Raw genomic sequence first — 14,599 nt, 5'->3', positions numbered from 1 at the left:
GTACTGGACTGTTTGCTGGAGACTCAGTTTTTCTATTCAAGCAGGTTGGAGCAGATTTTTGACATGACCAATGACCTTCCTAGGGAAGAATGTTAGTAGAAAATTTGTTCTTTGTACACATATTATGGGATGAGGAGAGAGGTGATTTTATGTTGCCTGTTAGGTAGTGTATGATGTCCCAAATGAAGAAAAAAATTCATTGCTTTTTTTGAAGAATTAGTGGTTCAGTGGAAGAGAAATAATCTGAGGTTTAGTCCTTGTTTAATGGATTTATTCTTAATCTAAGTTCCTCAGATACTGATTATGAGGCTAAATATAAAAGTGTTGTGTTTTTAAGAAGGGAACTTGATCTGGAGATCCGTGCCAGGATTTACGAGTGCTTTTTTTCAGTAATGTTTGCTTGAATCCAGATTAGATATATTAATAATTAGGAATTGTTTCCATCTTAATAGTGATGTGAAAAGTTTACTCCATGGCTAATTTGCCAGTTGTTAGTTATGCTTCTAAATTGCACAGAAGTATCTTGATTCATCTTAGTGGTTAGTGTTGTGGTGGTTTAACACCAGATAGAAATTAAACTGCAAATAAGCCTCTTCCCTTTCCCCCTTCCCCCTCTAGTGGGAGAGGAACAAAGTCCAAGATGTGGGTTGAGATAGCAATTTACTGAAAGCAAACAGCAATGGAATAAGAAATGCACAGTAAAAGCAGCAATATTAGCAACAAAGGTATACAAAAAAAAAAAAAAAAAAAAAAAAAAAAGATGCTTTGTGAACACACAAAAAGTGTTCACCACCTCAGCTTAGTTCTGGTTTGCCCAGACAAAGACAAGATGGTGAGAGCTCCCACAGTCAGTGCTTCCCATCCCTAGCTCCGAGACAATGGAGAGCAGTGATGGACAACCTCCTGAAAACCAGGTCACATTATGCCATGCCACCTGTTTCTGGACAGTTCTGCTGGGACTGTCAGGCACTGTGGCTTTTGATCAGTCCCTGCCTCTGGGGCTTGGTTTGGGCTGAGCTCCTCTTGTCCTGGTTTTGGTGCCGCTTTGTTCCCCAGGGCCACTTCCTGCACTGGCACCTGCTGAGGTTTGGCTCTGTGCCAGCTTCACTTCCAGACCGTTTTGCCAGGCTCCACTGGGTTCAGCTGCTTTCATCACCCTGAGCCACACTCTCCTGAGGGATAGGATGGGAAGGGCATGGTCCTCATGGCTGGTCCTGGCTACCTCTCCCAAGAGAGAGAGTGGAAGCAGTGTCCCACCTGTGGTGTGTGCTCACCCTTGGCTTCCCCTGAAGCCACACCTCGTGGTGACCTGTGTGGTATAGAACAGCAGCCTGGCCAACCCGCGTGGCTCTGAGCTCCAACCCCTCTCTGAAACCAGGGCAGGTGTCTTCTGTGTCTCCTCAGATGGGTGTCTGAGTCAGTTGTGTGCTTTAAACCCATGCAGCAATTAATTTGTTGTGCTGAATGCATCTTTGTTCCTACTTTATCCGTATGCATTTGTCTTTTATGCGTCTGCTTTCATATGTAATTTTTTGGTGGGTTATTTTTGTATTCTGGTGCTTCTTCATTATTCTTTTTCATATCTTCCTTCTTTCTCACTGACCTATTTTTTGGCATCTATTGTATTCATCACTGATTTTCATCTAGCATTGTATGACAGGTTCTTCTGTAGGAGTTTATAGGAGACATGCTGGGAAAAGATTTCATTTGTTCTCCCTTTGCAACTGTGCTTGTGTCTGAAATTGTGTTTAGATGTGATAGGAATGCAAAGAAAGACTCTGGTGCCTCTAAATGTTGCCTGTGCCCAAACCTGCCACATTATTATCAGCTTAAATTTCTGCAAATCAGAAGAAGACAAGAATGCATTGTATTTCAGAGTCTTTTACTGGGCAGTAATTATGAATATTAGATATCAAGTGTACTTAATGTACTTGAGTTAATGTCCTTGTAACAAAGTTGCACAAAATCATCAGCACCAGAGGTTAGTTTTACCTTTTGGCTCCACTTAAGAAGCAGCCATATATAAACAACCAATAAAGTAGAAAAGAAACCATTTTCTAACCCTAAGTTTTCAAAGGATTATCAAGTAAATGGCTGCATTTTTATTCTGGTTTTGTAGAAGACCATACTCAGTCAGGGAATATAATTTTAAATTAAATGATTCCTTTTATCACTCTTTTAAAAGTCTGATTACTTGTGGCACTATTTTGCTTTCATCATCCCTGTTTGGTTTCAACACACATTCTAATCAAACTAAAGTGATGTACTGAGGATGAATTATGCTGATGAATATTCAGAAAAATATAAAGGAATACTGGACTTTTTTCTGAATGTCTTAATATGATGTAAATAGGTAAAACCCCTTGATTGTGTTTTCTGTTAAAAATGCTATTCCAGAATTGTTTGGTGGTGTTAAACTACCTGAAAATAGTAGAAAGAATATTATGTGACATCAACAAAAAGGATGCGACATATATATATGTATACTGTGTTTGGTCTAAAATTCTGTAAGGTTTTATATCTTATGCTGTTGTTACAAAATACTGGAACTTCTGTCAGTCCCCATAATAGTTAAGCAGTAAAACTCCAGCTCATGAATGTGTCACCCTTCCACCGCTACTGAGAGTCATGTTGATTCTTACAGAAATAAATGTTGTTTTGGGAAAGTTCTTGGAAGAACTTGGAGGTTCTTTTTCAACAAAAAATTGTTTGAATTAATTATGCAAAGCTTGTTAAAATGTTGGGGGACTTTATATTTTTTTTAAAGTGTGCAGTTTGTGCAGCTACTGAAGGCAGAATCCTTGTTCTGGAAGGCTTGGAGAAGGCTGAGCGGAACGTCCTGCCAGTGCTGAACAATTTGCTGGAGAACAGGGAAATGCAGCTTGAAGATGGTCGTTTTCTCATGTCTGCAGATCGTTATGACAAACTTTTGCAGGTATGGAAATGCTATTTGAATTTTCTTTTTTTTTTTTCCTTCCTCTTCTTGGTAGTGCTGGAATTTTATTGTGAAGGAGAGAGTGCTTAGGAGTCAAATGGGGGAAATTTCACCAAGGTTTCAATGGTTTTTTTCTATGTTGTCCATGTATGAAAAAGAGTAGTCCATGTTAACCTTGTATGAAGCCTGTATGTTTCTAAAATGTGAAAGCCACAATGTGAGAGTAACTAAAATGTCCTTGTGAAAAGATATTTAAGTTGAAATTGTTGCCATGAAGTTCAGATAATGCTTCAGCATGGAAGTAGCCTTGTTGCTAAGCTTTTAAAATATTAGGATACCGAAAGAATGAGGTCAAGATGAATATCTCTATATTCAGTCAGTGTATTGGTGCTGTTTTGCCTTTAATTTACAAAAGTATATGTAAACAGCAGTCTCAACTATAGAAAATGGTTAGAGGCTTTTCCTTTGATTGGAAATGGATTTCAGTGTCTGCTGTCATTACTGCTTTAAACCATTTTCATTTCTTTGGGCCTTGAGTCCCACTGCTTGGAGGGATATTCTTCTTTTTTTTTGTTTTTGACACTTTCAGTAGTACTTTGCATCTTAGTTCCATGTACTGTAGTTTCCAGTCACATACCTGTCAGTCTGATACCTGCTTCCTCACCTGTTTCCTCATGTTTCTATTCTCTCACACCTGTGGTTAGGTGTATGATTCAAACCCATGTGGCACAGCAAAGAAATTTGCAGTAAGCCTTTAGACACTGATGTCCATTGTATTAGGTTGCCAGCTGTGTTCATGTACCATCAAAAAAATTTTGTAGTATTTAATTGGTAGATGCAATTACTGGAAGCATTATTATTATTATTATATTTCAAAAACAAGCTTTTAAAATGTAATTGTATTTAAAAAATTAAAATGAGAATTCAAACTAAGATTTGGTTGTAAAAGATCTCTCTTCCTTTTAAACACTTTTTGGATGATTAAATGTTTCAAAACTACTGCCTCAGGCACACTGATAATAGTATATGAATTAAATAAATCTCTTGCTACAATGCTAAATTTAATATTGTTGTTTTGTTGTTTGGGGACTATTGTATTATATAAACTAATGTTCAATTTTGCTTCTCCTGTGTGAATAATTACTGAGCATTTAGGTCTGAAGGAAATGTATTCATGTATAGTTTCAGGGAGGACTTAACTGTGATGTGGATAGAGAGCATTTTTTTATGTCAAGAATCCTTTATTTGACATAATACAACATTTAATGTCCTAATGAGGGAGACTAATTCTGTATTATTTCATAAAATGAAGTATAATTTGTGAATGGAGCTTCTAAAATGGAGATTTTAGTTGCCTTTACACTTATAAGAGAGGGAAATAAAGAAGAAAAAACCTTGTTCATTGTAACACACTTTTAATGTTTTAGAATAAAATATATTTTGTGATCAGTTTATTTTCTTTTCTTTGTAAAAAGGTCAGAAAGTTATACCTAATTAGTAATTTTTTCTATGTTCATTTTGGAAAAACTTGTTTTTATCATCCACAGATTTGTCCAGTTCAAGTCTTTCTAGTTATTGCATGAAAGACGAGAACATTTGAGAAATTACCACATTTAGGCTGAAGGACTGGGGCTTTTAATTGAACTGGAGCTTAGTCATCATAAGTTTTTAATGATGCAATGTGGGCTTTTTTTTTCCTGTTGCTTTGTTTTAATTTATTTAGGAGCATACCAAATCAGAGTTAGATGCGTGGAAGATTGTTCGGGTTAGTGAAGATTTTCGAGTGATAGCCTTGGGCCTGCCAGTACCTAAATACTCTGGTAACCCTTTGGATCCACCCCTCCGCTCCCGATTTCAAGCAAGAGATGTTTATCATCTGCCCTTTAAGGTGAGTGTGGTAGACTGGATCATTTCTATTGAGTAGAGATAATATTCCGATGTTATGTTTTACTTACCTCATCTCTGAAAAGAATTCTTGAGTAACAAATTTATCTTAAGGTGCATTTTTCATATTTTCGTATTGCATAGTAAATTCCTGACAAGTCTTAGAGCTGCCATGGAATGTTGCAGCAGAAAAGTAAATTTCATAGCACAAATTCTTAAAGAAAGAATTTGATCTTTTTTTTCTTCTTAAATAAAATTAATTGTGTGACAAGGAGTGAATAGAATCCTCATGTCTAAATTAGAGGGAAAGATAGAGAGTGCTTCATATCATGATCTGTGACCCACAATACGATGCCAAAACTAATTTACTCTGTGATTTTATGTTCTATTTCCAGGACCATCTTCAGCTATTATATTCAATTGGATCAAACATTTCCACAGAGAGGTAATTTTTCATAATTAAAAAAAAAGAAATTGAATGAAGAAACTATGTCCTTTCAGAATTCCATGCTATTTTTGTGTCTCTATAACTGCATAGAGACCAGAAGTGAAGAAATTTTTAATACGTGTGGGCGTATGCTTGCACAGCTTTTTCTATGCAGCCTTCATATAATGAATCCTTAGTGCTTTAGAACCTCAGTCACACCTTACTTGTGTGCACTCAGAAGTAGTTTCAGCATCTTTTACTATATTTAACATTTTATGCTTTAGTATTTTAAATACAGTTAGCATGTATAAAACTCTGTAATTACTTTTTCATATGCAGAATTTCTCAGCTCCTGTCTTTTGCTACAACTCTCTGCTCTCAAGAATCTTCTACATTGGGACTTCCAGATTTTCCTTTAGACAGCTTATCGGCTGCAGTTCAGATTTTGGTATGTGCATACATGTGCTGTGAAACTGTATGGGTTTAAAATTGCTCAGAATTAGATTTGGTTTATTCATGTTGTTAGAAGAAGATTAATGTGAATATTTGGAAAAAAAACCACTAAGGATAGTTTGAGGGAGAAAAGTCTCCAAACATATAGCATAATACTGAGGAACAAAATATGGTATGACATAAGATTTGTGTTGTTATTAAATATATGTATCTTAGTGCTCAATTTATTATTTTACCCCCTCTGGTAAATCACCTTACCAGACTTCAGGGCATCTACAATTTATCTGATGGCACTGAGGTAGCAAGTAGAGAGAAATAAAAACCACAACCTAAAAGTGCTTTGTATTTAATGTTACATATGTAAGCAAGATTGATTGCATTACAAAGGTACCTGTTGCTCTCCACTGACACCTTAAAGGACTCAAAACAAATGTGGGCATGGGAAAGAGTTAAATTGTATGAGAGGAGGCCTACATTAGGTCTTTGGGCTGACTGGTGGATTTAGAAGAAACAGAAATGGAGAATTATGTGAAGACGCAGGCTGTGCACTCTCAAAGATGCAGTGCTTCCTGACAGCTAAGTCCAGACAGAAATAGGGATTGTATATCCACAGAGTTCACAGGGACATGTCAGGCAGCTCAGGACTAAAGCTGTGTCAGTCTTTCTGCTTTCCTGGATAGCCCTTTATCCCTTGGACTTTATAATTCCATGGTAAAAAGTCAAAGACTTTTTGCATGGAAGGTGCTTCCTGACGGAAATCAGGAACATGAGATCTGTATAGAGAGGGGTTTGTGCCCTTTCACATGCAGGAAGGCAACCCAGGAGGGTAAAATGCCAGGAGAGTTTCTGAGACCCACTCTCCAAGGTGCAGGTGTCTGTAGAAGGAACTCTATACAGTTCTCTGTTGGCTCATGTGCAGTCATTTTATCTATGGTACTGCTCAGCAGCACTTCACTTCCTACATATTTTATTGGATTATAAACATTAAAGCATATTAATTACTTGTGTTACTGTGGTGCACAATCCCCTCAGTTGTGCTGGATACTTACAGACAGAATTTGTTTTCTGAATTAGGGGTCCTACATTAGATATTAAGAAGTGGTGAAAATTCAAGCTCAGTGAAATGAAGTAGTATTTGAAGGGCTTTGGGAAAAAATATTGTTGGATTTTGAAATAAATTGCAACTTTTTATTCTTTGAGCCGCAAAGTGAAAAATTATTTTTAAATGAATGCCAGATGGCTTTCAGAGTAACAGAAAGAAAATGAGCCCTAAGCTATTATCTAAACTATGGAGTGAAGGAAGCATTTTATTTTACATTAGAGAATGTGAACTGTTACATTGTATGACAATGTCTTTTTTAGGTAAATGGAAACTGTTTCTTTTAGAATTAGTTTTAATCACTTGGATTTCTAAACTGTGCTCAGTGATTTCGAGCTACATCATTTTTCCTTTGTATGTTGGGTCAGTGCCATACTCTGCTTCTAGTTTAGTTAGTGTGAAGAGAGTGCATTGTGATGAGTAGTTTCTTATCTTCTGTCATAGAGTCACACAGTCCCAAAACATAATTTCTTAGTTTGAGAACTCCTGCCTGACAAAAGGGATTTTTTTCGTAAGGTCTTTTTGTGAAGAGGCTTATTTTATATACTCCATTGTAATTATTACTAATTTGAGATAATGTGGAAAAATTATATGGTATGTCTTTATATATAAATGGAGGGCTTTTAAAATGCAATAAAGGGCTCCCTGATCCTTAAAGCTGTACATTTACTATAGTGCAATAAATGGTTTATTTTTACTGGGTTTTTTTAATGTGGAACATTATAAATAGTGTTACTGCTTATAAATTGAATTACGCATTTCATAAAATATGCATCTCCTGGTTTCATTTCCAAGGAACTCTTCTTTCAGTTGTGTGCTTATGTAAATCCAAATGTATAACTGAAAATCAGTTAATTTTATTTGAATTGCTTTATTTGCTTTGAAGGCTTAAAAAGATAGTGCCGGTCAAATGACTGTTTTCCACTAGTGTTACACACAAATAGTCCTTAAAAATTTGCAATTCAATTTCGAAGCAAACGATCTATATTTAATCAATTGAGAGAGAATTTGAAATGCCTTTTTTCTACCAGGAAAGACTTTATGCAGAGTATCTTCAGTAGTCATAAATGCATTTCTCTTTCTTTAAGGCTGCAGCAAAATAGTCAAATGTGTTTCTAGTTCAGGCAGCAATTGACAGAAGAGTTAGTACTTAAATCTAACAGGGAGATAATAAAAAAAATAAAAGGTACAATATAATAGAATCAAAATTAAATACTATAAATTGCTTTGAATGTGTAGATTATTATTGAAACACAGATTTCTTGTCATATGGTTTTTTTTTCTAGTACTGTGAAACTCATTTACCTTTGATGGGATTTGTCTCTCTTGGCCATATTTGTCTTTAGGTATCTGAGCCAGTTACTGTAGCTTCCATTTATGCTCAGGAAAGAAAATAATTTTTAGAACATAGCTCTTCTAATCTACTTTGGACACTTAAATTATAATGAATTACCCCTGAGGAGTGCCTGTTTTGACATCTAGTCAAGTACTGCTTGTAGTGGTCCTTTGTATATTTCCCTTACAGTCTTATTTTAAGTTCAAAGCTGTGCAGAATTTTGGGTTAATGGCTGGTGATAGAATGAGCCAATAATTTTTTCAATTTTTTAAAATTTGAATTAGGATTCCTTTCCTGTGATGTCAGTCCAGCATGTTATTGACCGACTTTACCCCTATCATCTTTTCCTTGGAAAGGAAGGCAGAACTGCAGTCCAAGACATGTTAAAAGTAAGTATTGAACAATATTTTTGTATTATAATTCTAGGGAGTGAGGATTATGGCTGTAGTTCTCCTGATTTATGGTATGTCCTGCTTTAGGGCAAATTTATGAGGAAACTTCGGAAGTGGTCTTTTCTAGAAAGCAAATTCAAGTGGCCTCTTCCACAACTGGTTCCGGAGGTTAACCTCCTTTGAGAAAAGTGGAAAAAACTGTTTATTTAACAAGCAAAGCACTCACAAACATGGAAAAATAAATAATATTAAACAATGGAACCTCTTGCTGTTCTGAAGAGATGGCAAATTCAGAGTCCTTGTATGGGCTGTAGCTCAGCTTGCTCAGTCTCTTATCAGTCCCTCCTGCACTGGAAAACACTGCATCCTGGGGCCTGGTGGGCCACAGGTATGAGCTCCTGGTGTTTTTCTGGGTTTTCAGCAGGGCTGAACAGTTCCAAGAAAACAAAAAAACCAAACACAGTCCGGGGAACATCTCTGCCTCAGCTGGCTAAAAACTAACTAAAAGCAAAGGAAAGCCCTGTCCTGCTGTCTGTGCTGCAGACAACGTGCACTAAATGAGGAATTGGGGGGGAGTGAAAATGAAGCTTCTGTGCTCACAAACTGCGCACCAAGCTTCCCCCTCCCTTTGCTCTTGGATCTGGTTTTAAAGGTGTAGAACTTATTTCTGGGCTAAACAGATGAATGGGAATACAATTCAGCACCTGGTACTTCAGGTCATGGTACTTCATTACTTCTGTATAAAACCAGAAATCTTAAGTAAATTAAATGGCTACATTATTGCTAATGCTTAAAACTTTCGTAACAGTATTTTAAAAAGCCCTCAAAAACTAGGTAATTTCATTATAGTAAAAGGTGAAACCTCTAGGATCTTCGGAATATTTAGACCTCAGTTAAAGACTACAGAAAAGTCCTTATTATATAGTAAGTGGTTAATAATTTGAAAGTAGTTACTTGTATGATTAAGGTAGTCAAATGCTTAAAAAATACATCTGGCATTGTTTAAGAGAAGATTCTGAAAAGATGTAAATATCACATGTACAAAGTACATTCACTATTGCATGATTATAGATTGTATTAGTCTCTGGATTTGGTCTATGTTACTTTTTGTTGCTTCTTGTTGGTCAGATCTGTTTTGTTGGTTTGTCCGTGTTTAATAGAAGTGTACAAAGCCTATAATTATGATGGGTTATTTTATTTAAGTTTTAAAACTTAAGGAGTGTCATCTTTCTTTAACTTTTAATATAATGTAGCAGTTACATATGTTGCTGAAAATTAACATTAAAGCATTTTAACCAGGTCTTTCAGTCCTGAAAATTAGATATTATTTCTACGTTCATATTTAGAAATAACCAACTTTGTAGCTAGCAAATATTTGGTTTCCCTAAAACCAAGCTTATGTGCAAGAGAAATGTTTGCCTGACATCCCTGCTGACACATTCTTCTCTCCCCTCCTTTTTGCATTGGAGTTCAGTCCTATATTCCCTATGTAACTGGGCTGCTCTCCTACTTGTCTTCCTCAGTTTTGGGATGGACAGTCCTTGCATTTGATTAGAAGGTTGTCCTGAATGACTTGCTAGCTTTTCTGAACCATCAAAGCTGATTCCTGTGGGGTCCTACCTACCACTTCTCTGAGTAAGCCCGTATGACCTGAAGTCCAGACCTGAAGTAATTTGTCACTTGTCTTTAACTGTTGCACGGGAATTTCCATCTGAGTATGAGGAAGAACTGCTTTGTGCAGGTAACCCAGCACTGGAACCCTGAGGGGTTGTGGGGTCTCTGTCACTGGAGATTTTCAAGAACCATAGGGACACAATCCTGTGCCACGTGCTCTGGGATGATCCTGCTTGGGCAGGGAGGTTGGAGCAGATGACCCTCTGTGGTCCCATCCAGCCTGACCTTTCAGTGGTTCTGTGTCATGCTTTCCCTCCACCACAGTATGGGGTGGTTAAAGTTGCCTATAAGATCAATCGTCTGTGTATAAATAGACTTTTATCTATTAGCAGAGCAGTAACAGTCACTTCTATTTTAATATGCCTTTATTTTAAATACTTTGTCATTTTGTTTATTCCTTCAGTTACAGATGGTGAATGTCTTTGTGTTCTACACCATCAGCTTAATTTTCTATTTCTTTTCTTTAACTTTGTGTTGTGTATGCTTTTGCTTCTTGTATAAGACAGATTGATTTGGCTCATAAACCTTTCTTTCTAAATAATAATCTGCTTTTAAGTACCTCTTTCATGTTAATTTTCCTCTTTTTAAAGAAAGTCTTCCTCATCACTACCTTCACAAACTTACTATGTCAACAAATACACATAATCTTATTTGGAACTTAATTCTATTTGCGCACCACAAATCTTGTTAAGCAATGAACCTTAAGAAATACAGAAAATAACTGGTTGTATTGAGGAACATCTGTTTATAATGATGTTATAACAATAGCAGCTCCAGAAATGTATAAATTTTAATAAGAGGTTGTTTTTTGCATTCTATAAGAATGGGGACGGAGAGGAGTCTACCAGAAGCAAGACTCCGCTTTTTTATGGGTTTTGTAAGAGTGTTCAGGTAATAACTGCTACTGAGTAAATAACTGCTACACTTTCTGTGTAAAAGGAAATGCTAATCTTAACTGGGTGGTAACAAGAATTGAAAAAAACAAAAAAATACTGGAAGTGTGTTGGCATTGATGGATTAATTTGTGTATTAAATCACTTCTTAAGCTCAGCTAACATTTAAAGAAAAAAACCCCAAATTTCAGATAATGGAATGTACGGTTTAGGTGTTGTGCTCAGAGGCAGATATGGGGATGTAGTAATATAGGATAACATACCCTAATTTCAGGGTATTTTCCCTTGCAGTCAGCTGTTGGAGCTGAGAAGTGAGACAGACTGTGGTTATGCCAAACAGGTAGTTTTGGCAGCTGTTAACTGCTGTCCATGTTTCCTGAAGAGATCATATTCTTAAAGCACTGTCTTCCCAAATGTTATCTTCAGCTTGGAGAAATCCTTTCCTTATGCACCTTGCTTACTGAGGCAGCACCAAGATCTAGGCATTACTTGTAATTCTTATGCTCAGAAATGAAATAATGTGACATATTGACTTATGCCTTCCCTGGGAGGGAAGGTATTTTCTTGGGAGAGTTTGTGGATGAGAAGCTTCACGTGAGCCAGCAATGTGAGCTTTGAGCCCAGAAAGCCAGCTGTACCCTGGGCTGCATCAAAAGCAGCTTGGCTAGCAGGCTGAGAGAGGGGATTCTGCCCCTCCATTTCCCTCTGGTGAGACCCCTCCTGGAATAATGTTGAAGAAAAAAGGATGTCTATCAACCAAGTTTTTAATTTGATTCTAATGTAACTCCTTGTTTCAAACTAGTTAGCATTAAAAAAAATGCATTTAAGGATTGTGCACTAATCCAGCATCACCAGTGGTCTTTAGAGGTGCTTAACATACAAAAGTATTTGTACAAGTGCTACAGTTTGCAGCAATCATTAATTCACTAGCTTGCAACAGTCAGGACTGAAGTACCAAAATGAACTTGCCAGTGATGTGGCTTTGTTTACCCTTATTTGAAGTTTCTGCACTTTGGCAACTGTATCAATTTGTACTGTTATCCTTAAAGATGATCCTTAACTCAGAAGATCTGACAAAGGAAAATATGAGTTGGTTGGAATTTTGGTCTTCAAAATTATTTTGTACTTTCATGAAGTACTGGCATGAGAAATTATTTTGACTGACAGATGAACATTTGAAATATAATTGTAAAAATTAAGTTTTAAAGTATCTGTGGTTTTTCTCTGCAAGACTGAGACATGGAGAGATCACTGATTTCAAGGAAAACAGCTTCCAGTTAAACATTGTCAAACAATAACCTTGAGCATGTTTCCCACAGCACTGGAGTTTTCTTTTCTATATGCAGCTTAGAGGCTTTTATAAAACTGATTGGCTTCATTTAGGCTAAGCATGGTGGGGAATAAGAGGCTCCACATTTTCTATACTTATTTCTTCATTGTGCCATAAATGTTGAGTATTTTACAGCAGATTTATTGGATGTTTTGCATTTACTCTTTTAATTCTCACATGCCTTTTGTGCACCTTTTTTCTCAGTATTGGAAACACCCACTGTTTGGTTTTATTACCTTCTAATCAGGAGAATCTTTCCATGAGATTTTAGAAAAATACAGACAGAAGAGATTTGTCTTAATAAATGAGCAAGTCACTTTTAGTCTATATCCGTTTTTAGCTTCACTCTAAAGGCCTAGAATTTTCCTACATTTTTTCATGCTTTGATTAATTCTGTGTTTATTGTCTTGATCTTATATCAAATAAAAGTTTTTTTGTTGCTTTTACTCATTTTTGTATTACTTGCACATCCACTTTAATCTTACCTGACCTCCTCAATGAAAACTTTTTCCCTACCTCACAGTACTTAGGAATGCTTGTAAGACTGGAATTCTATTTCATGTCTAGACAAGAAAGAATTCTTCAGAATTATTTTCTCTTCTAAGATATTTCTGTTGCAAATTTTGTTCTAAGGAAGGATTTGTTTCTTACTCCTGCAAAAATACTTTATAATCTTTGGGGTTTTGCATTAATAGATGCTCTAAGTGCCAATACATACCATTGTAGTGGAATCTGTCAGACTTCATATATCAATCCATCCCATCTTGCACTTGCAGTTCCTATTTTGCTCCTTGTGAAGCAGTTCAGTCCTCTGCTTCTTTGGAAAATTCTCTTTCCTTCCCATGCAGAGAATCTTCCAGCCTTTGCATGTCTCTTTTGGATAGCCTGGCTGCTTTGTGGGCTCAGCTGAGTGGTCAGCTGCAGCTCTGGCTCATTTTAGCTCTCTGTTTCTTTGACCAGTTGGATTACTGGTGTATTCTTTGCCTTTTCCATTTTGAGATATTGCCAATTATTAGATGCTTCCAAGTGGTCAGAATTCCTCTTCCTTTTCCCTCTAACTTTTACAGTTGGCCTTTTCTTGCATGTTCTTAGGCATGCAGAACGTGGCCTGCTGATTATGAGCTGCCAGACCACTTCCCTGGTTTTTGGTCACTGGTCTATTCCTTTTGCTTTCCTCTGAGTCAGTGAGGCTGCCTGCTTCTGTCTTTCCAAGTATCTCTTAAACTTTCTGCTACTGAATGTGCTTGGTAGTTGTTCTCTCAAACCACAAATATTTTTTTCCTTTGCAGCTATCAGCTCAACCATTTTATAGAGGAAGTTGTTTCTGGCTCAGCAGAAGTGTTTAATGTGTTGTACATCCACTTTATGCCATTCTGATTCCATTTCTACCTATCATAGTTCTAAATTAAGAACTAATTTAAAGAGACCTGTCTTGGTCTGAAAGCCACAGACAGTTTTCTTTGCTGCTCCTGTTCAGGTGTAAGTGTGGTATTTACTAGAGGTGTGAGGTTGTTTAATTACTAGAGTATTCAGTTCAGCAACATCTGTGTAATTACATGTGATAAATTCAAGTTAACTTAGATGAATTGTGTAAATTGTGTTGATTGTGTAAATTCAGTAACAATTTGCACATAGACATTCCTCTTTCACTGCCTTGACTTAATGTCTAAAATGCTACAGAACCCTCAACAACAACAAAGAAAAACAAAGAAAATCCCACCAAAACAAAAAAACCCCAACCAGTCAAAAAAACACCTTAGAAATTTTAAACTCCTAAGACCTTTGTGTGCAAGTTCTGTTGTTGCTGTCTCTAATTCCTTGTTACCCAGTATCTAGCCTCTGCTGGTACAGGTAATCTTACTCACTCACAGTTATTTTCTCTTGTTGGTAGGGGATTTAGTGTACAAGCAGTTGGCAATTTTGTATAAAAGCACCCTTAACTCTATCCAAAATGCCATTAAATTAGTAAGAATATTGCTATTTATTAATGAAGATAAGAATGAGAACATTTGGTAGTTGCTTTCACAGAATCGTAGTTGGAGTGTTTCTTAGAATCATACTTGGAGATAGTACTCAGCAGGCATTCCTGTCCTGTCTTTTTGTCTAAGAATTTAATGGAATCTGAAGTAGACTCAGCTGTTGCAATAAGAATATAATTTGGTGCAGCCCTTTACTA

At 36.5% G+C, this 14,599-nt stretch overlaps 1 protein-coding gene across 2 annotated transcripts in view; it reads left to right on the top strand.

Annotated features, from left to right (window-relative positions):
* Positions 1 to 14,599, top strand: part of VWA8 (von Willebrand factor A domain containing 8) — a 184,285-nt gene that overhangs the window by 34,956 nt on the left and 134,730 nt on the right. For both annotated transcript variants that reach the window (XM_054628163.2, XM_077173657.1), the window contains 5 exons: positions 2,768 to 2,935; positions 4,659 to 4,823; positions 5,215 to 5,264; positions 5,586 to 5,694; positions 8,419 to 8,523. In XM_054628163.2, the coding sequence (XP_054484138.2) occupies positions 2,768 to 2,935; positions 4,659 to 4,823; positions 5,215 to 5,264; positions 5,586 to 5,694; positions 8,419 to 8,523 (597 nt within the window). The remainder of the gene's footprint in view (positions 1 to 2,767; positions 2,936 to 4,658; positions 4,824 to 5,214; positions 5,265 to 5,585; positions 5,695 to 8,418; positions 8,524 to 14,599) is intronic.

The sequence above is a fragment of the Agelaius phoeniceus genome, chromosome 2 (genome assembly GCF_051311805.1).
Source record: "Agelaius phoeniceus isolate bAgePho1 chromosome 2, bAgePho1.hap1, whole genome shotgun sequence".
In the NCBI taxonomy this organism is placed as follows: domain Eukaryota; kingdom Metazoa; phylum Chordata; class Aves; order Passeriformes; family Icteridae; genus Agelaius; species Agelaius phoeniceus.
This window is presented reverse-complemented; position numbering and strand designations above follow the sequence as displayed.